General features: G+C 30.4%; 2 protein-coding genes across 4 annotated transcripts; one reads left to right on the top strand and one right to left on the bottom strand.

Annotated features, from left to right (window-relative positions):
- Positions 1-1,780: 1,780 nt before the first annotated feature.
- On the bottom strand, positions 1,781-7,891 carry LOC129906114 (syntaxin-6). Of its 3 annotated transcripts, none has more exons than XM_055981752.1 (5): positions 7,676-7,891; positions 6,972-7,129; positions 3,249-3,765; positions 3,086-3,180; positions 1,781-1,891 (listed from the first exon to the last, which is right to left on the bottom strand). In XM_055981752.1, exons 3-5 carry the CDS (start codon positions 3,665-3,667, stop codon positions 1,815-1,817), a joined length of 591 nt encoding a protein of 196 aa, XP_055837727.1. In that variant the 5' UTR covers positions 3,668-3,765; positions 6,972-7,129; positions 7,676-7,891; the 3' UTR covers positions 1,781-1,814. The 3 variants fall into 3 exon arrangements, with proteins under 3 accessions (XP_055837727.1, XP_055837726.1, XP_055837728.1); XM_055981751.1 differs by lacking the exon at positions 7,676-7,891 and adding an exon at positions 7,236-7,571; XM_055981753.1 differs by lacking the exon at positions 6,972-7,129 and having other exon boundaries at positions 3,249-3,756.
- Positions 7,892-10,519: 2,628 nt separating this feature from the next.
- Positions 10,520-11,788, top strand: LOC129921283 (proteasome subunit alpha type-6-like). Its single transcript, XM_056003032.1, has 5 exons — positions 10,520-10,658; positions 10,717-10,824; positions 10,900-11,076; positions 11,134-11,289; positions 11,350-11,788. Exons 2-5 carry the CDS (start codon positions 10,749-10,751, stop codon positions 11,673-11,675), a joined length of 735 nt encoding a protein of 244 aa, XP_055859007.1. The 5' UTR covers positions 10,520-10,658; positions 10,717-10,748; the 3' UTR covers positions 11,676-11,788.
- The last annotated feature ends 10,970 nt before the right edge of the window (positions 11,789-22,758 follow it).

Here is a 22,758-nt window from a genome sequence, read left to right as displayed (position 1 = left end):
AGCTTAGCCAGAGACATTTTGAATGTATACATATGTAAATGTAAAATAGTAATGTTTTAAGTGTAAACTTTGGCGTATGTGGAACATTTTCTTTGCTACAAGAAACTCTACGTAGAGGTAAATTTATAAACTTTTCGAGGAATATGTATGTGTGACATTTTATAGAATGTTTTATTTTCTGGAAATTTATTCACAGTCCTCCAGTAAATTTCAACGGAAAAAAAAACTATTTCAAAGGAAGCATAATTATGCAAAGGAGCTGACAAATGCTATTTTCCAGATCCTCTACATAATGCTTTAAAATTTCTTCCTGTAGCCCACCAGATCGGCCTGATTTGATTTTTTGAGCATTTTGTTCGCATTTTGATGGTTTACTTCTTGTGGCTGCTCCATAATACGACAAATTATGTTGGTCTGTCGATACCGATTTGTTTACAAGTTCCACCAACAGGACACCGTTAAGCACCTTTGTGAACTTTGAAATGGAGAGTCTGGTATTGGAAATTCCGCCTTTTCATTTTAGCTTTCAAATTCGATCTTCTGGGTTTGAATTTAGTCCAACCACCTTTGTCAATCCGACAGGTAGTTTTAGATCCCCTCCATCTTTTCAGATTGCGTGCATAGCAAAGGTTGAGAGTTGTATGTTCCTAGGCCTTGGTTTCTCGTGAGCTCATAGTGCTCAGGAGAAGATCAGTGAGATTTTTGACAGAATCTATAATCTATATGGATTTAGAACAATTTTGCTTTCCGCAGACGATTTTCAAAAACACAAAAGATGCCCAAGGCCCTGATTTTTTAGTTTCTATTATCTGTTTATCTACAATAAATTTCCTATAATTGATACTTTAAACCGCGTCTGTGGTTAACTTAAAAGTTTGTCCATAATGTTCTTGTAGATACTTAATAACAAAAGCTTTCAATTTTCGTATATTTCCATTTCTGCAGTCAGGCTGCTGTTTTCTGTCAATTCCAAATGAACAAAGATTAGCTTTACAAATTTAATATACATACATATATATATGTCCAACCGAATGCAACATTTGATATTAAAAACATGCATAGCATTACGTTATAAGATATATATTTCCATTTCTTTAAATACGTCTATCGTGTATATAATTTTAAATAGTCTAATAATTTGGTTTTCGTATTTTTTAATATTTTTATTTTTTTTTTTGATAATATTTATTTTCATTGTATGTTTCCCTATAAACGATACAGTATTTTTTTTTTTACATTACAATTTTAAACAGTTTTCCAGTTAAGTAGAAATAAAAACTATTTTTGTTTTCTTTTTATAATGGAGTCATTTACTTATAATTTTTTTTGACCTTATCGACTCTGATCTATAAATTGTTCCTACTTCTTGAGAAGAATTTTTTTTTCTTGTACATACATACATAATAATTTAGTAAAATGAATAAACTTTTTTTCTTTTTTTTTTTTAATTGTAAAATATGTACAGTTGTCTGCGGAGAATAATATTTTTTTGTTCTAAATATATATAATTTTTTTTGTTTTGTTATAAGAATCTTAATTACTTTTATTTATTATTTTAATTTAAAAATGCAAGAAAAATTTAAGTAAAAAAAAAACATCGAATTATGTATGAAAAAGGAATGCCGAAATGCCATTAATAGAGTAAGTACTTGTACGTTGTGGTTTACTATATAAGATCACACTACCATTAGATTTTATCCTAATATAAAAAAAAAGAATCATTAAACAATGAAAATAATCTTTAAAAATAGATTAAACAAATAAATAAAAACAAAATGGCTAACAACAAGATTAGTGTGTAATTCGTTATTGATTTACAATATTATAAATAAAAGTATCACAATAATTAAAAGTGATGAAAGGAAAATTATAGCAGCCCACTGTCGTTTATCTGAAAATAAAAGAAGCAATTAAGATTTTTGCATTGATATAGAAAAAGAAATATATATTATTTGGAAAGATGAAAATGACGAGAATATCAACACAACCATTATTTGGCAAAATTGTTTCTATTTCCCATATTTTCCTTGCTAGGAAAAAAAACGTATCGTTCCTAGAATTACGAAATTTCAATCGAGTACGATTTTCGGCAGTTATTACCTATGCTTTTCCACCTAAAAAAAAACACTTTCAACCAAAGCCAAATGCCTGATTCACAATATTAATTATTTAATTATTAGAGTTAAAACTAGAGCCAAAAACTCTTGTCACTCTAGTCTCTTGTGGAAGCCTTTTAGGCTTCACAGACAAAATTGCCTAAACTACATATATGTAACAAATGTAGTTTCGGAATAAAAAAAAATATGAGACCTTAGCCCAAAAGTATAGCCAACACTCCTAACTAAAAAAAATTACGAACTAAATAAATTATTAAAAAAGAAACCTTGAAAACATGATTTTTTTCTCAAAACGAAGTTATTGGGGTTAGACCGTTTTGTCGCCCAAGAAATTTCGAAAAATAAATTCATATTTTATAAAGAATAATTTTGAAAAAGTATTGTTGAAATTTTTTCAATAATTTTTTTTTTTAATTTGAAAAATAGGAATATGCTTCATTCAAAAAAACTTACACAATCATTTAATATCATTTAATTTATAAAATTTAAAGAATTTTTTTTTTGTGAACAAAAATCCTCATTTAAATTTTAAAAAATAATACGGCAACAGTGGCAATTTTTTATTTTATTTTTAACTGCTGACGATGACGTTTGAAAAAAAAAGATCATCGAAACGAAATCGGAGCTGTTCGGCCAAGTTCCCTAATATTATATTTACTGAGCTTTAGTTACTCCACTATTTGTATCCTCTTAGAACTGAATTTGTAAAGTGCTGATTTTTTAAAAGATAAAAGAAGCTTAATGAGAATACTCGAAAAGTAATAGTTTGTAAGCTACGTTTTAGCCTAGGTTATGAATGAAAATAGTGGAAAACCCTATTCTTTCCGAATAATCAGTTCCAAGTGAACAATATTTGAAAAAAAAATCTTTTCACTTTCCGAGTTGTGAATTTTGACAAAATTCTACTTTCGATTAACTCCCCCACTAGAAGAAATAAATACTGTCTCAAATACAATTTATTAGCTTACCATTATTCATGTGGAGAACTTTGGCAACTTTCTTCATGGTTGAATCTAATTTAGATTCAGTTGTGTCAAATTCATTTCCAAAATCATCGAGCATTCTATTAATGAAAAGAAAACAGTCAATTTAACTACAATACTTGTATATTAAATTTTATAATTTACTTACACTGCTTGCTCATCTAACTCAACACCAATTTGACGTGATACAGTCTTCAATGTTCCAATCGAATCGCTTATCATATCCAACTGTTCATCTTGTCCCTGCATCATACGCTGCTGAATTGATACAGTTTCTCCTACAAACTTATGACCCGGACTGTCAAGCGTAGCATAATGACCCGGACTATCGAGAGTATTTTCCAATTTGGAATATTTTGTTCCACTGTGTCGAGATGCCATGGTGCCGGCTATAGTACTTGCTATATTACCACTAACACTATTACCCAATACTCCTCCAACGACAGATGTTGCTGTTGAATTGTTTGTTAATGAGATGTTCTTTTCGTTTTGCTGTTCGTCTAATAATGGCTGACGTGCTGTTATATCTCTGTCCCTATTCCGGTTAAGGCTCATCTTCTCCTTCATGGATTTGACTTCATCGCGAGTCGCATCTATGAAGTGACGTCGGCTGGATAATTCTCTGTTATCAATACGAAACTTGTTCGGATTCTTTTCTACGATACGTGTTGGAGAAAAAAATTATTGTTACAAGTTAAGGAAAAATAAATGTTTATTTTAATATTTATTTGAAGTCGTGTAGCACTATGAAAACTGTGTTAATAAAAACAAGAATTGCCTCTGATTTAAATTAAATTTTACGGAAAATTAGGAATACGTTGCTCGCGTTCGAAATCGGTAAAAAAGATGCTTTCAACTTTCTAGAACAAAATGACCAATATAATGGTTTTGTAGCTTATAAAAGTATCGAATTTTTTAACTAACGACTTTATTAAACTTGCACCAAATTGGATTTGAAAGTCGCTTCTGAAATAAAATTCTATCTGTTAGAGCCAATATAATTGGTGAAGATGTAGTTACAATTTATTTAATTCAATTTATACGAGTATAACTACGTTTGCTTCATTTCCTCAATTTCCTCTTTTTTATAAAAGGAAAAAAGTGCGTACTTGTATAGGAATTGTTCTATGTCCAAATTTGGGTTTTTAGTTTTTAAAAATGTTAAAAAATAGTATGTATTTACTAATGAAGTAAGTTTGTATGTTTTCTTCAAAAGGAAAAAAACAAACTTTATAAAAAAACATAACTTGAATTACCGACGACGAGCAAAAAAATATCACTTTCAATCAATTTGAAACTTAAAAATCGTCCCCTGTAAAATTAGCTTTTTGTGACTAAAACCTTTAAAGATGATGCTTGCCTATAAAAGATTTCCAAATGGGCTTTCGGTAATAGATTAATGATTAACCGAAAATAATTGCCATTTCTTAAACATAAATTTTACCAAATCATCCGTTCACTTGTGATAATATATCGATTTCATTTCATATTTTAAAAATATGTATTCGGGTATTAAATCTCGTAATTCACAAATTTCAAATTTTACATTAGAGACAAAAGTATCTAACAAATAAATAGTGAATATTGACAATTTTCTATAACAAGATATTCAAATGTGATATTCAGTAAAAAGTAGAGTTCCGAGGTTTTCACATAATAAAAAATAAATAAAAAAGAGAAACTATTTAAAATCTCACAACTTTTTAACGTTATCCAAAAATTAAAAAAGGTTTTTTTTTTTGCGTGAGATTTAACAAAATCATATTGGAATCACTAATTCCAATCGTATTGGGAATTTGCTACGATTCCCAAAAAAACAATCACGGAATCCGTTCGTAATGGTAAATTTCATTCAAATCGTCATTACGATCGCACGCGGTCCACGAACTTTCTGTCAATTGGAATGCGTCTGAAATCTATCGTGTGAAAATGGACTGAAATGTTAGCGATATGCGGTAATCAAAAAGTTTATATCTTCATCAAGATTTTATGCAAACGCAGCTCTATCTGTAACTATCAGGAAAATTGTACGGTTTGAGCGAAGGCTAGGTGCCTGTTTGTTGTTTAATAACATCGGGTACATTTACTCTATCAAAAACTTCAAAAGCGTTCCATTGAACATGGGATTTTTTTTTTTTTGAAGTTAAGATCAAACTTCCCCACTGTGGCGACCGATTTGCTCAATGCTGCTTTGCTAAACCCGTGCTTTATGAGGAGGACAGTGATTTATTTGTTTTTGTTTCTGTTTGTGGGCAATTTTTCTTACGAATTAAAACCGTTAATTCGTTGTTTGACGAAATAACAAACAAAACAGAGTATCAGTGCTGCCATTTTGAAATTTAAAAAAAAACATGATAAAAAACATGATTTCATTTAAAAAAACATGATTTATAAAAAAAAAAACAAAATTTGAAAGAAAACGAACAACGTCTAGGTTGTTTTATTACCACTAGGGGGGAAAAAACAAATTATTTCGAGTTCATTTTAGAAAATAGTATTAATAAAGTATCAAAGGTATAACTACACAGGGTACTTTTTGCAAAAATTCTTAAAGTGAAAATTTTCAAACTCATTTTTTAATGCAGAATTCTTAAATCTTGACTTCAAAACGTTTATAGTTTTTTTTTCGGGAAAAATTGCCCTTTGTAGGAAAAAATAGTTATTTGCTTTTGTAATTTTCCCACTTTTTTTCAAAAGGTAGCCATTGTAGTTATAACTTAAATTACAAAAATGGCGGGAATAAAACTTGAAAACATAAATAAGTTTATAATTTGTACTTATTTAAGGTTAATTTCATATATACATACTTCATGTAGGTATTGAATAACTTTTTAAAAATTACAGTTCACCTAGTGAAAAAGATTGTTGGTTTACAAAAAGATTATAAAGATTTTTCTCTTGGATTGAAAAAAAAAACATGATTTTGGGCACGAAAACATTAAAACATGATATTAGTTCAAAAAACCTGAAAATCATGCTAAATCATGATTTCTGGCAGCCCTGCAGAGTATTAAAAGCTCATAGTGTTTTTCAAAACAGTTTAATTCGTTAAGGAGAATAAAATATAAAATAAAATAAAAAAATTACGACATAGCATAAAATCGAAAATAGTCATCATAGAATCCATCGTAATACGTAGTCTAATACATGTGGAATTCATACTAATTAGCATTACCATACTTTCGCAATTTTGAATACTACTGACTATTATAAAATTCGTGATATGGTCAAATAAACGCTAAAAAACTTAAGAATCAAGATATAAATAAAAATGCTCTTTGAGCAAAGCTAAAAAAGCCTTTACAATTATTGATTGTTTACTTCTATGTTCATGGCACTTTCAGTAACCCGCAGTAACTGTTGAATATAGAAAAAAAAAAAAGTCAGCCATCCGTTGCGGTATTATCCCTTCTAGTATTTTGATTTAAGAAGTATGGAAATGAGTAGGTAAATTTTAGTTTTACATACTCAAAAGGTCATCGATTGCAGAGGAATATTAAGTTATTGACAAAACATTGAAACAGTCAAGGATGGTTAAATATATAATACATTTAACTATTTTGCATATATGGTAAACTGAATTTTACAGTTTAACAAATATTTAGTTAAATGGGGTTTAACTAGAATTTTTTTTAAACAGGATGTTTTTTACTCTTTTTTTTTAGTTAAATATTTGTCAAGTGAGAAAAACGGGTTAGAAAAAGTTAGGAAGATAAAAAACAAAAAAAAAAGTAAAAGAGGAAGCATAAAGAACAGGTCATTGATTTTTCCAGCCAAACTCATTGGCAATATGAAAACCGTGCCAAAAAGTCTACCCTTTTGAAAAATTATAAAAAAAAGAAATTAAATAATTCAATTTGAAAAAGGATATTAATTGTGTCTTCCAAATCCTCTAGATCCCATTCAATGCTCCTTAATGAATTGCGTAGTTCTGTGGTGGTCCATTCGACTTCAGCAGCACTCGATTCACCCAACTCACGCCAACGCAAATATAATCCCCGAGTCTTGTTCAAAGCCTTAAACACTTCGCTGTTAATTAAAAAAAAAAAAGAAAATTTAAGTTTTTTTAAAAAAGTTAATCATTAAAATATGTTTAAGGAAAAAATGCAAGACTTGAGAAAAACTTAAGACGCACTCTTTAACAACAAAAAATGGATCCTCCAAAGACATGACACAGGAAAAACAATTTAAATGGCTGTCGGAAAATCATCGGCGTTCGACCAACCCCCGTTTGAAAAAAATGATATCGGGAAGGTTTTTCTTTCGAGTATTTTTTCTTATTTCTAAGGAAAATTGAAATTTAAATCCTTTGATTTTTTAATTCAACTTTTGTCGATTGTTTATAAATATTTTGAATTAAATTTTTATCAAGAAAGGATTACTTTTTTTTTAAGCAAAATATTTATTCACTGTCACACAAACTGCGGGAGCGAAAATTTTCCGATTTTTCTTCTCCTTCGTATGTATGATGGAAAATTCTTTAACAGGGAGGTGGAACAGAATCCCCCTTCCTGGGGATTCGAACTACAGAAAACGAGAGAAGATACAAAAAAAAAGTAGTATATTTGTGCTTACCTCTTTATTCATGTGCAAGAGTGGCAGAGATAGAAACAAGTGTTTACAACTTGATTTTCATGTGGTGATGGTGATTTGCAGGTGGAAAATCCATAAGTAAGAGACGAAAATGCAAAAAGGAAAATAAAATGAGGAAAATCTTTTGTGATGAGTGCGACTGCTCCACCAGAAAATAGTTGATTTTTTCTTTTGTTTTCGTCCTTTTTGCAGAAATGTCAGATTTGACAGTTGAATTTTGGCAGGAGTGGAGACTTTTTTCTAGTAGATATTAATAGGCGTGTTCATTTGTATGTTAAGAAAAATGTATGTTTATTGGAAATGGTAAAATTGAAATGTGTTGTTTTCCGAATTTTTGAATTAAAAGGATGTCCCACATCACAGTACACATAATAAGGTAATATCTTCCGTCATTTGGGCACCAATCTGTCAGGTCACCCTTTAAGGCTTGGCCACACCAGAGGGTATATGGTAGCGGTACGGGTAGCGGTAACGGTACTTGTATGAACAAAATTCCAAACTGACACATCAACGTTCAGATGTGGAATTTTTTTAATACAAATATCGTTACCGCTACCCGTACCGCTACCTCATACCCTCCGGTGTGGCCAAGCCTTTAATTTTCATTTTTCAATCGCAGTAAACAGGAAATTTGTTTTTGTTTATAAAATATCATTTGAAAAAATTATAAATAAAAAAATAACAAATTTTCTTCGTTTTTCAACGTGGAAAATGTTCAATATTTGTTTAAAAATTATTGACCAATGTCAGTTCGGTGACCAATGTCAGTTCGGAATATATTACCTTGCTATGTGTACTGTGGTCCCACATCAACAATTCCAAATCGAACCACCAGCGGTTAGCTGTGGTTCAACTTTGGTTCAAGTATGGTTGACTATTTTAAGATCTATGGAACTTGCCCGACTAACAAATTTGCTCCTATATAGCTTTACAGGTGTTAATGTTGCTCCTGTAAAGCTTTATAGAAGGGATAATGTTTGTTGGGTGAACCAGTGGTAAAGCTGAGTTTAGGGACTGGTTCTAGGTCAATATTATGCTAAAATAGCCAAATCTATATTTGAACCAAAGCTGAACCACAATTAATTCACCCAAATCGGTAAGTTAAATTCCTGACTCAAGACTGAACACAAGTTTCATGTATCACATCTAGTTGATGGTTGCTGGACGCCAAACGAGAAAGCTGCTACTACCCTGTCATTGTTTGTTTTATTACGACAGTCATTAGGTGTGTTTTATTACGACAGGTATTATAGCAAAGTAAAAATAATAAATAATAGCTGTGTTTTTTTGTTTATCTATATAGATTTTGTGCAAAAAAACGACATCGAGATTTTTGAAATCCATGCAAACATTTGGCACCACTGTACATATACTTTGGCAGCTGTCTGTCAAAAATGTTGCTTTTGCTTTTTTTTATTTTAACTCCGAAGTGGAAAGGCCATTACATCCATGTTGGATGCAAACAAAAATTTTCATATGGCCATGGCATCCATGTTGGATTCAAAAAATTTTTTTTTCACAAAAAACCAAAAATGATCTGTATAGCTACATTTTAAGACCATGACCATTAACATTAGTTGCGTCGTTCTTGTGTTATAAGCGTTTGAAGGTAGCCATATTGAATTTTTTTTCGATTTTTTTAAAATCAAATGTGAAAACTTTTTTATTTTTATTTCTAATTTTTCGAAAAAACTTTGGTAATTTTATATACATATCTGTTCAACAATCTTATCAGGATCCATTTAAGACTTTTATCTGAAAAGTGCATTGCGTATATCTCGAGATATTAACATTTCAATGCAACCATGTCAAACAAATTTTTGATTATTTTTTTCTATGAGAGTTTTTTTCAAACCTCGTTTTCTCCGCTTTTTTTTTTTGTTAATATTTTCAGATATTTCTGTATGAACACAACAATTAAACTACCTTGGCACTACTGTTTTTATCGAGAGAAAGTAAAATCTGGATAATTATCTGGATTTTTCAAAAATCTATACAGATAAAGTTTTTGTTGTTTTTAACACGTAAATTGTTTCGATTTCAAAAATCTCGATGTCATTTTTTTGCACAAAATCTATATAGATAAACAAAAAAACACACCTAATAACGAAGAAAAAATAACAAAAATAATAAAAAAATTATTAAAATTATTTTTATTTTAAGTGGAGTGATTGAATATAATTCAATATAAGTTCAAGTGACCTCAACTCCAAAAATTTTAGTAAGGGTACTACAGATCTAACTGATGAGCCCACTGTCGTACCTGGGCGAAACGCTTTATAAATTTTTGGAGTTGAGGTCACTTGAACTTATATTGAGTTTGGAATGACAAAATGTATTTAACTAGTTTTGCTAGCATACAATTTTGTATCTATTTGTAAAACATAAAAGAAAAATACAAGAAAAACCCGAAAGTGAAATATAATGACAACTCTTTAATTTTTGTGTGCCTGTTGATTTCGGAACATTCAAGGCTTGGCCACACCGGAGGGTATGCGGTAGCGGTACGGGTAGAGGTAACGGTACTTGTATGAAAAAAATTCCAAACTGACATATCAACGTTCAGATGTGGAATTTTTTTCATATAAATATCGTTACCGCTACCCGTACCTCTACCGCATACCCTCCGGTGTGGCCAAGCCTTCAATATGCAGTGCTTTCAAGATATTCGGTAAAGCCTTGATGTACTTTTTTCTCCAGTTAAGTTTAGTTTAGCCCGGTGTTAATAAAAAACAAACCTCCTGTTAAAATTTTACATACCACAAAAAGTTGTATTCCCGAACGCATTACATCCGCTTCTTCACCAACAAAATTTGAAACAAACACACCTTAATTTTTGACATCTCCTCAAACGAATCGACATGACTCTGTGAATTTGGCTGTCACTTTGCGAAATTTTGTTTTAAAAACTCATCCATCGCCTCAAATCGTGTTGCAAATTTTATTACAAATTTCTTGTAAAAACGTGAGAAAAAATATTAAATCTACCAAATATAAATAACAATTAATTGTTTTTAATATAGCTATCAATTCATAACATTCATAAATCTCCATAATGTCTCGTGGAAGTTCAGCCGGCTTTGACAGGGTTATTACCATCTTTTCGCCAGAAGGCCGCTTGTATCAAGTTGGTGAGTATGCAAAAAGTCTCTTTGTTCCAATAAAAAATAAATTGATCAAATTTTTAATATTTTTTATGTGCTAAGAATATGCCTTCAAGTCAATCAATCAAGAAGGTATCACTTCGGTGGCAATTAAAAGTGGAGACTGTGCCGTCATAGCTACACAAAAAAAAGTCACAGAGAAGCTCATTGATCCCAGCACTGTTACCCACATTTTTAGAATTACCAAACAAATTGGTGTTGTTATGACTGGAAGAATAGGTAAGTTAAAATTGTGTATATTCATTTGATTCCATTGGAAAATCTTAAATTTCTTAGCCGATAGTCGCTCTCAAGTTCAAAGAGCTCGATATGAGGCTGCTAATTGGCGTTATAAATACGGCTACGATATGCCTGTCGATGTGCTTTGTCGCAGAATTGCTGACATCAATCAGGTATACACCCAAAATGCCGAGATGAGGCCACTTGGATGCAGTAAGTTCCAACATAATTCTATCCCACTTTTTCCAAATTTAGTTCAATTCCTTTATACAGGCATGATTTTGATTGCTTACGATGATGAAAATGGTCCATGCGTTTACAAAACTGATCCGGCCGGCTATTACTGCGGCTTCCGGGCTGTTTCTGTAGGTGTTAAACAAACTGAAGCCAATAGCTTCCTGGAGAAGAAATACAAGAAAGATTTGTCCGAAGAGAAAACCATCCAATTGGCAATTACTTGTTTGTCGACTGTTCTTGCCGTTGACTTCAAACCAAATGGCATTGAAGTTGGTATTGTCAGCAAAGACAATCCAGACTTTAGAACCTTGGATGAGAAGGAAATTGAAGATCATTTAACGAAAATTGCCGAAAAGGATTAAATTTAAAACGGACAGTGTTTGTCTGGTTTTGTTTTTAATTAATACATTTTTTTTGTAATGAGATAAAAAAAATAAAAATATTCATTTTGGAGGAAGGCCTTTTAAACAATTAACTATAGATTTTTTGTTCTGTTGAAGATGGGAAAATGTAATTTAGTTATCAATTTATAGTTGCTTGCTTGACCATAATCCATAGTAAGAACATCGGATTGGGCAAGTTAGTAACTGGGTACCTTTGAAAGACTAATATTGATAGACGAAACTGCTTATCGGCCATTCCATTTGCATTTTTAGGACATTTTCACGCTTAATATTCAGTTTATCTCGGTGAAGAAGCAATACTTCAAGAAAAACTAAATTCAAAATAGCTAAATTATTAACAGACAAAGGCGGTAACGGAGAAGAATTGTACGCGTCTTCTCCGTTACCGATTTATCTGTAAATAGTTTGGTTACGTTTAATTAGTTTTTCGTGAAACTTCTAGAACATCAGCCCTTAAGACCTACCATGTTTCAAGAAAAAAGATTGCTTTGTCAACGAGATAAACTGGAAATATGTCTTCTCCGTTACTTTGGAATGGCCGTTATAACATTTTTTAAAGGAAATTTAAGGATATTTTACAAAATAAGAAAGCAACTTTGGCTTTAAATTCAATTTAATTTTCGATTTAATATTATTTCCAACATTTTTGGGGTTTTATTTTGGTTCTTTGAACAAATTAAGGGTAATTTTATACAAATTGAAGAATTATTTTATACAGGAAACTAGGTTTTTTAGCAGTTTCCATGTGTAGAATCAGTTTATTTATTTATTCTTTATTCATCTACGGATTTATAAATCTTACAGACAACTTACAAATTTCATTAAAAGCTTAATTAATTCAATAAATACAATATTTTTGCTTTATAATCATTTCTATTCATTGCCAAATCTATTTCATTACAGTAGTTATTATAATGCTTAATGCATCTAGTGAAAGATTCATTACAACCATAGTTAAATCTATGTCTAGGGACATTAAGAACGTTAACGCATTCTTCTTTCTGGAACATATATTTCAAAAATTTGAAAAAAAATCAAACTTTTAATTCGATGAGGAAAAAACATCATGAACAAACAACAAGCACTGAACAGTGAATGCTTTTTGAACTCTTTCGATCCGATAGATACCAATCGAAGGGCACGAAACAATTGAACAGTACTCTAGAATTGGACGAAGTAAAGACATATAAACTGATTTTAAAGCATAAGGATTTGTAAACTCATCGCAGTATCGCTTTACAAAACCAAGCATAGAGTTGGCCTTTGCAATAATCAAATCTAAGTGTAAGAAAAATGTCAACTTTGAATCAAAAATGACTCCAAGACCGCGAATCTCAGACTTGCGATCAAGAATCTCATTAAAAATATGGTAGTTGTGCAACATTGGGGTCAAAATACGATGAGCTGTGAAAACATAACATTTTTTATATTGAGCGGTAGTAAATTTTGCTTGCACCAATTACCAATTAGTTTAACAGTGAAAAAGTGAAAATCTTTTCACTTATTCACAGAACCAAAATAGGGCTAGGGATGCAACATGCAACATCGTTAAAAAAACATCGATGTTTGAATACATCTATGTTTTATTTACAACATCGATGTTAAAAAAACATCGGTTCTATTTTCGATACATCGATGTTTTCCCGATGTATTTTTGTTGGACATAAATACGATCTACTGTATTTAAAGAACAAAATATTTATGTCTTATCTGTTTAAAACCCAAAAACCTAAGTTGAATTCAATTTTTAGGTACCACAAAACAGACAAATTTATCAACAAAATGAAACATATTTTCTTAATACGATTTTCGTTTTTATTTATCAAATCAAACGGAATCAATTTTTTAAACGTTCAGAGCTCTGAACGGAACTCACAAGCATGTTAATAATGGTCGCCAGAAGCGTACACACCATTGGGCCAAGCGGGGCGGTGCCCCGGGGCCCCAACTGACGCTAGGACCCTGACTGGAGACAATGCAGAGAAGGAAACTGTTATTATAAATAAAGTAGAAAAAATATATAAAGTATATAATATATATATATAAAATAATCTAAGCGACCAACAAATAATACTTCTGGCGCCCCCAAAAAAAGAGAAAGGCGTATACATATCCTTTTTAAAAAAAATGTCTATATCGAAATGGCCCCTTAAAATTAATATTGTCCCGGGGCCCCGGCAACTCAACGTACGCCTCTGATGGTCGCGTTCTGATTTCTGAACACACAGAAACAGTCTTTTGAATAAAAACATTTAAAAAAAACTTTAAAGCTTTGAACACTAGACAAAAAAGGATTGAGTTTGAGAGTTCAAGTTCTGTTATTATGTAAATAAGAAAAACCAGTAACAAAATGAACGATGTCGATGTTTTGCAGATTTAACGCCGATGTGTCGGCGATGTATCAGTTAAGTTAATTCTATAAATATTACGTAAGTCGTACATAAAACTTGAATCTCTATAGGAAGTAGGGATTAGAATAGGATTTGTGAGAAGGCCAGGTTGACCTTAACCTTACCATAAAGCAAAGTCAGTCTTTGAGTAGAAAAATATTTTCCGAAAGATATAACAATTTGAATTCAACAAAAAAGAGTCTGCAGAGTACGTTCATTTAGTCGAAAACCGGCAGAAATCGCGATGAACAGGTAACCACATTCTGTATGATGGTCTTGCTAGAAAATCCATTTGGGCTGTTACTTTTGGTACATACTGTATAAAAGCCCTTGACAAAATCCATGATAACTTACAATATCCTGGAAAAGTGATAAAATGCGAGGCCTGGGGAGAGACGCTACACCGCTCAAACGTTTGCTTCATATTAATTGAGAAACGAAAGAATTATTTCTGAATTTGTCGCATATTTTCTTTATAGCCCAGTTTTTTTTTTTCAAGGAAACAATAAAGTAGATGAAAAGCAAAACTCACTATATCCATAACCATTAATTTTGAGAAAACCGAAAAAAACATTTCAAGTCTTAGGTATATGGGGCTAGTAATTAAGCCCAATATTTAATTTGAATTTTTCTACAAAACTAGTTTGCAAAACTGTCCAACGATACATACTCTATAAATGTGCATCAAAAGCTCATTTTTGAAAAAAAAAAAAAAATGAATATAGCGAGTTTTGCTTTTGTAACAGGCTTTATATTGATTGGGATACAGGTTGGTATTGATTAAGAATCTTTGAAAAGTGCTGAAGTTGAAGTTGCCTTCGTTAGCTACACGGAGAAAAAATAAGGTATGAACTACCTTATTTCTGGTATATTTAACTTTAATGTAAAGTTTAAATAGGGATGACTCCCCAATAAAATGGAATTCACCTTACTTTTCTAGTAAATTTATAGCTTAGGATTAACTTTACAGTAAAGCCTTTTTTTGTATGACTTTCTAATAGAAATTACTAGAAAGTTAGGTACATATTTTACCTTACTATAATGCTGAAAATACTGATTTTTAAAGTAAATTGAACTTCTCTATGTAAGGTATATAATTTAGTTCCAGATTGGATCAAATAAAGTCAATTTCATTTTTATTGATGACATTTTTCTAAATAAAATTGTATGCATTTATCTTACAAAAATTAAAATAAAAAAGTTGAATTTTGTAATTATTGAAAAGCATAACTAGGTAACACGTACTTAATCCTCAAAGCTATTTAGAAGTAAGTAACGTATGACCCTGTTATGTTTTTCAATAATTACATAAATTACCTAGTTTATTATAATTTTGTAAGGTGCAAACAAACAATTTTATTTAGGAAAATATCATCATCATCAATAAAAATGGAATTGACTTTATTTGATCCAATTTTTATCTAATTCTTCATGAATTAATTAGATTGAATTATGTTAATTCATATGGATACCTATATATTATTCTAACACGAAAAAAATATGCTATCCGTAATTACGGAGCCAATAACAACGCATAAAGGAACACAAAAAGTAATGAAAACATTTCACTTCCAAAAGAAAAACACAGATTGTATTTCTTTATTAATTATTCCGCACCCGGACACCTAAAAGCTTTGACAAAAAAAAATTTCCAAAACACATGGAAGACAAAATGGCAGACTTTTCAATGACAGCAATTAAGAGTTATTACTATGTATAGGGGAAAATTCCTAGAATTAGGTAATATTATTACCTTAGTATAAGGTAAAACTTATTCACAGAATAGTTAAATTTGTAAAATATGTTTTACTAGAATCTTAAAGTGAAAAGAGTCATACACTTTTTTGGATGAAGGTTTATTTTACTCTACGTAAAGAAAATATTGCTACTCGTAAGGTATATACTACTTTATTTTGTTCACCATAATTTTCTTGTACAAATTACTTTACGGAACCAAGAAATGTTCAATACGTAAGGTAAATTTTACTTAAAATCTAGGGCTCTTTACTTTAATTTCCTTACTAGTCATCAGAGTTGTAAAAGATTGCAATCTTTTTTGAATGCAATCTTCAATGACTTCAATCAAAAGATTGCATTCATTGACTTACATTTGAGACTTAGACTTCAAATTTTGCAATCACCAATCATTTTCCATGAAATTATTGCAATCTTTTTTTTTTCCCAATCAATTGACTGCATTCAAATGATTGCAGTCTTTTGGGACTGCATGCAGTCTTTGCATTCTTTTTGCAATCTTTCCATTCTTTGGCAGTCTTTGCATTCCTTGGCAGTCTTTTGCATTCATTTGCATTCCTTGGCAGTCTTTTGCATTCATTTGCAGTCTTTTGCATTCATTTGCATTCTTTTGAATTCTTTTGCATTCTTTTGCATTCTTTTGCATTCTTTTTGCATTCTTTTGAATTCTTTTGCATTCTTTTGCATTCTTTTGAATTCTTTTGCATTCTTTTGCATTCTTTTGAATTCTTTTGCATTCTTTTGCATTCTTTTTGCATTCTTTTGCCACACCCACACCAAACGTATGGATTTCACAAAAATTTTAACATTTTTTTAGTTCAAGGATGAATTTGATAGTTTTAAGAATTAAGTTCAACTATAGTATCATTGTCTGTGCAGGAGTAATAGTACAGTCAAATACAGTGAAAAAGGGGTATGCCTCGGAATGAATTCTAATAATAATATTTTTTTTGCTTAATATCTTCGTTTTGGCATTCTATAACTTACCTCAAAAATCTCATGTTCGGAGGTCGTGACTTTTAAGGCCAAACCACAAAATTAAGATTTTGGAAATAAGCAATAATAGACAATGGTATTATTCAATGATAAAAAAAAAAACTAAAATCCAGGAAATCTGACGTCTCTAAAAAAAAGTTTTAAATCTTTCAACCTATATTATCAAAACACTTGCAAACTTACTACCAAAAAACCTTTAAAAATTATGGTAGAGTAACCAAATTTTGCATGAAGGCTTTTATATCCATTAATCATTAACAATCATAACAAAAACATATCTCTGAAATCATGTATCATATGTTTATATAATACCATTGTGGTTTGGCCTTAAAAATCACGACCTCCGAACCTGAGATTTTTGAGGTAAGTTATAGAATGCCAAAACGAAGATATTAAGCAAAAAAAATATTATTATTAGAATTCATTCCGAGGCATACCCCTTTTTCACTGTATTTGACTGTACTATTACTCCTGCACAGACAATGATACTATAGTTGAACTTAATTCTTAAAACTATCAAATTCATCCTTGAACTAAAAAAATGTTAAAATTTTTGTGAAATCCATACGTTTGGTGTGGGTGTGGCAAAAGAATGCAAAAAGAATGCAAAAGAATGCAAAAGAATTCAAAAGAATGCAAAAGAATGCAAAAGAATTCAAAAGAATGCAAAAGAATGCAAAAGAATTCAAAAGAATGCAAAAAGAATGCAAAAGAATGCAAAAGAATTCAAAAGAATGCAAAAGACTGCAAATGAATGCAAAAGACTGCCAAGGAATGCAAAAGACTGCCAAGGAATGCAAAGACTGCCAAGGAATGGAAAGATTGCAAAAAGAATGCAAAGACTGCATGCAGTCCCAAAAGACTGCAATCATTTGAATGCAGTCAATTGATTGGGGAAAAAAAAAGATTGCAATCATTTCATGGAAAATGATTGGTGATTGCAAAATTTGAAGTCTAAGTCTCAAGTGTAAGTCAATGAATGCAATCTTTTGTTGGAATTGTGTAACTGAATGGCAATGACTGCATTCACAAAAGATTGCATTCTTTTACAAGCCTGCTAGTCATATGGAGTATAAAATACTAGATTCATTTTTCTCCGTGTAGTTTCGTTATAAGGCGACACAATTTTTTTAATTTTAACCCTCTACTGGATACGAAGCCAAATATGGTTTTGTCTGTTTGTATGCACTTTTCTCTTCTCTGTCACAAAAAAATGGTAAAGATTAAATACAATCCTCTTCTTTAAGTTTCTGAGAACCCATAGAGATAGTTTTTTCGTGTGTCCGACACAAAATAAAGGTGTATTTTATGATCACAGGTGAGTCGATCAGTCTTGTGCATTGAAATCGAAAATGTAGAATATATTCATACTTAAAGTGTTAAAGTGTTATGAGAGTTTTTTTCAAACCTCTTGTTAATATTTTCAGATATTTTTGTATGAACACAACAAATAAAGTACCTTGGCACTACTGTTTTTATCGAGAGAAAGTAAAATCTGGATAATTATCTGGATTTTTCAAAAATCTATACAGATAAAGTTTTTGTTGTTTTTAACACGTAAATTGTTTTGATTTCAAAAATCTCGATGTCGTTTTTTTGCACAAAATCTATATAGATAAACAAAAAAACACACCTAAAGACTAATTTTTACTTGCGATATAGGTACTATAGGGCAAGTTTAGGATTCGTAAAAAAAATCGAACTCGAGATAACAATTTTACATGACATTACGATGATGGAGAATGCCAAAAAAGTGGGTCCGGCAATTCTGTCTGTCTGTCTGTCTGTCTGTCTGTCTGTCTGTCTGTCCGTCTGTCTCTATCTGGAGCTGCAGCCTAAACGAGTGAAGTGATTTTCTTCAAACTTGGTAGTTAGCAGTTTTTGGTGATTCCCTAGAGGGGAAATTGAAATTTTTTTTTTATGACCAAAACTAACGGTACCTGCCATATAACGGAAATAGAAAAGTTAATTTTTTTCAAAAACGGCTCTAACGATTTTGATTAAAATTTTTGTGTGTAATACTACACATAAGGGCCAACTTTTTGAATAAAAAAAATATTTTTTGTACCGTTATTAACGGTACCTGTCATAGAACGGTTTTTTTTGTTTCTGAATATCTCGTACAAAATTAACCCGATTTAAATGAAATTTTTTATACAAAAGTGTGTAAGTAAAGATAATATTAAAATTTTAGAAAATTTTCAAAAAACGCATTTTTGGTTTTTTAAAAAATATTTCAAAATTTTTTTTTGAAAAATCAATTTTTTGAAAACGGATCAATGAAAAATTTTGAAATTTAGTTTTTATGTGTAAATTAATTATTTCTTCAAAATGGCATACCAACTTTTTTTTTGAAAAATGTTAAAAAAATTTTATATATAAAAAATTATTTTTTTAAAAAACGGCTCCTACAATTTTCAAAATTTTTTTTCTAAAAATACCTTTTTATACGAGAAATAAAATGGCATATTTGTTTTTTTTTTTAAGATATTTTAAAACGGAGTTTTATTAATTATACACAGAGAAAAATAGACCACATAAAATAGAACAAAAACAATAAGATTTCTCTATGGTTTTCATCCAAGAAGGAAACCTTATTAAAACAATCGGGTTTTCCTTATTGTTTTAAAATCTGCAAAAAAATAAAAAAAACGATGACCAGGCTGGGAATCGAACTGGAGACTTTAAATCATTAGTCGCACACCTTACCACCTGAACCAACCTGCCATGAAAATATTGATCGCGATTTTTGTTCAAGTGCTAACTTGCAAAAAAAAATCAACTTTTCAGTCAAATTTTAATAAGATTTTCTCTATAAAAATAATAAGAAATCTCCTTAAAAAAACCTTATTAATCGTTGATTTTAATAAGATTTCCTTATGAAATGTATGGACGGTAAAACAATATGGCAATCTGTTAGTTTTTAGCGGGTCATATTTTTCTCTGTGTAAAAACAGATTTAATTTTTTTATACTACTTATGAAATTTCTTCAAAATATCGAATTTTAAATTTCTTGAATAAAAAGCTTTATAGTTACTTTAAGCATAAGAGCAAGTACGTGCGACCCCAGTCGTGCAATTTATTTTTATAAGGTTTTCTTGTATCGTCCACCGTTTAAAAAGTACAACATTTCAAACTTTCCTTTATAATTTGAATGAAATAACAATACAAAAAATTAAAAAAAGTTATTACAAGTAGGTATGTAGGTACCTATTATAATTTCTAAAGAAATGTATGAACACACCGGAAAGTTATGCGGTAATGGTACCTATGGGTAAATTTATGAAAAAAAAAAATCCAAACCGGAACCCCAATATTCAGGGGTGGAACTTTTTTATTCATACAATTAAACGTAGGGTTACCGCAAACTCATATATTTTTACCAGAAATGTTTTCAAGATATTGAGCAAAATTTTTACGCAGGTAGTCTTTCTCAAAAATGGCTCTAATATAAAAATAAAGTAGGTACCTACTTCTTTTGATATAAAAAATATTTGTTATTAATGGTACCTGTCATAGAACCGTTTTCTTGATTTCTGGACTTTCTCCTAAATGACTTAACCCATTAAGTCAATATACAAAAGCGTCTGAGCAGCCGTACAAATTTTTAAAACCCACATTTTTTGATTTTTTGCAAATATTTCAAATTTTTTTTTGTTTGAAAAATTTTTTTTTTGGAAATGGATTGATCAATTTTTTTGAAATTTTATGTCCTTTTCGATTGGTTTCACTCAAGGATTCACTCATTCTGAAGTCCAATAAAACAGTCTGAATCGCTTTCACTCAATTCTGAAATTTTAAAAAATTTTAAATCTGTATTGGTGAATGATCAAATATTTTTTTTTTTTTTCTACCAGAAAATTTGGTTGGACGTTTAATTATTTAAATATTATGTCGTTTTCGATTGGTTTCACTCAAGGATTCACTCATTCTGAAATCCAATAAAACAGTTTGAATCGTTTCCACTCAATTCTGAAAGTTTGTATCGGTGTTAGTGAATAATCAAATACAAAAATTTAATTTTGTACGAGAAAATTCTGTTTGACATTTATTTTCTATGTATAAGTAATTTTGAGTCGATTCTGATTTGAAATCGAGAAGAGAATTTTACTTCTGAGAAGCGTTTAAGCTGTCATGTTTTTGTGAATAAAACGCTTTCAGAAGGCTTCTGAATGCTTCCGGACGCTTCCGGACGGCCAATCGAAAACGACATTAGTGATTTTGAGTGAATTCTGTTTTGAAATCAAGAAGAGAATTTTTATTATGAGAAGCGTTCTGTCTGTCAAATTCGAGCGAATAAAACAATTTTAAAAGGCTTCTGAATGATTCCGGACGCTTCCGGAGAGCCAATCGAAAACGACATTAGTTTTAGGTGTCAAATAATTAAATCTTTAGAATAGCATGCCAAAAACAAAAATTAAAAAATAAAAATCTTTATCCTTTTTTATATTTCTTATAAATAAAATTAAATAAAAATTTTTGTTTAATAATGCAAACAAACAAACTTCACCATTCTAAGCAACTTTTACCATGCGAGCAAGTGTGTGCGAACCTACTTGTGATCAAGCTGGATAAATAATTTGTAGATACCTACCTAATGAAATCTGTCCATATGACACAAGGTATTTTTGAATTCTGAATCAAATGGGACCAAAAATATTCCAATACGACCACCTTAAAATGTATAACCCTTTTTATGAAAATTTTAATATTTTTTTTCAAGTCAACAAGTAAAATATATGGGAAAAATAATGGTTGTTAGTAAAATTTGGCACAGTGATTTCATCTGTCATACAAGTACATATGTACTGGGAAATTTCCATATACATAGTAACTCACGTTACATTCAGAAAAGTTTCCAACAATAATAATGTAATAAATATATATTTTTTGCCAAATTTTTCCAAAATAAATTGCACGACATGGGTCGCACGTACTTGCTCTTATGGTAAAAGTAACTCTAATGTTAAAGTTTTTCATTGAACAAAATAAGGGAAAATTTAAAATTTGATATTTTCACGGAATTTCGTTGGTGGTGCAAAAAAAAATAAAATATGTTTTTATAAATAATTAAATACCGTTTTAAATGATCTTTTACAAAAAACTAAGTATGCCATTTTATTTCTAATATAAAAAGGAATTTTAAGAAAAAAATTTTCGAAAATCGTTATAGCTCAGGGAAATTAGTCAAAATATGGGCATGAAATCGCATTTTTCGCGGGACAAAATTTTTTTCATGGAATGTGTTCGGGTGGTTGTCCTTATCATAAAAGTCAATTTGTTGGGAAAATTGGAGGTTGGGAACAGCCGCCATCTTGGAAAAGAGATTGGTATCGTTTTTATTGAATAGCTCCATTGTTATTCATTTTAACAGAAAATGACAAAGGTAGGACTTATTAACAATAAAATTATCTAAACAATGATATACAAAACAATTCCGTGAGTTGATTAAATAAAATTTTATAGTTGGTCAAAGTGCGGGTTTGTATCGCAAGGTTGGGACAAAATGACATTTTTTCATATATCTGACGAACTTTTGATTTGTTTGGATAATTCTTCAAGAATGAATTATAGTACTTATAATTACCTATAAAATGAGCTCACAATCGTTATTGTAACCATCGTATTGTAGAAGTAATCTAACTCCGAAACTCTCCATGTACTAGTCAAAAGTGAGAAAAAAGCTAGTTTTTTGCTAGTAGGCCGAGAAAATTTTGGGAGTAGAGGTATAACCAAAATATAAGTACGCAGTTTTGCTGCCATACTCGTGTTAATGTCGATTTCAAAGGTCTGACAACTCTAATTTTGGGCTTTATACGGTTTTTGGGGGGTTAAATAACGTAAGTTTTCCAGTTAACGTGAATGGGATAAATTTATACTATTTGAAATTATAAATATA

Source organism: Episyrphus balteatus, chromosome 1 (genome assembly GCF_945859705.1).
Source record: "Episyrphus balteatus chromosome 1, idEpiBalt1.1, whole genome shotgun sequence".
Lineage (NCBI taxonomy): Eukaryota > Metazoa > Arthropoda > Insecta > Diptera > Syrphidae > Episyrphus > Episyrphus balteatus.
The sequence above is the reverse complement of the archived record's forward strand: the minus strand, read 5'-3'. Positions and strand labels throughout refer to the sequence as shown.

Bases quoted from the DNA above. Each gene is read 5' to 3' on its own strand.
- LOC129921283 (XM_056003032.1), top strand. From the start codon at position 10,749: ATGTCTCGTGGAAGTTCAGCCGGCTTTGACAGGGTTATTACCATCTTT. The intron at 10,825-10,899 runs GTGAGTATGCAA...TTATGTGCTAAG, and splicing joins AGGCCGCTTGTATCAAGTTG to AATATGCCTTCAAGTCAATC. The intron at 11,290-11,349 runs GTAAGTTCCAAC...TCCTTTATACAG, and splicing joins GATGAGGCCACTTGGATGCA to GCATGATTTTGATTGCTTAC.
- LOC129906114 (XM_055981751.1), bottom strand. From the start codon at position 7,270: ATGTCTTTGGAGGATCCATTTTTTGTTGTTAAAGA. The intron at 7,130-7,235 runs GTGCGTCTTAAG...TTTAATTAACAG, and splicing joins CCATTTTTTGTTGTTAAAGA to CGAAGTGTTTAAGGCTTTGA. The intron at 1,892-3,085 runs GTAAGCTAATAA...TTTTATTTTCAG, and splicing joins AGTTCTCCACATGAATAATG to ATAAACGACAGTGGGCTGCT.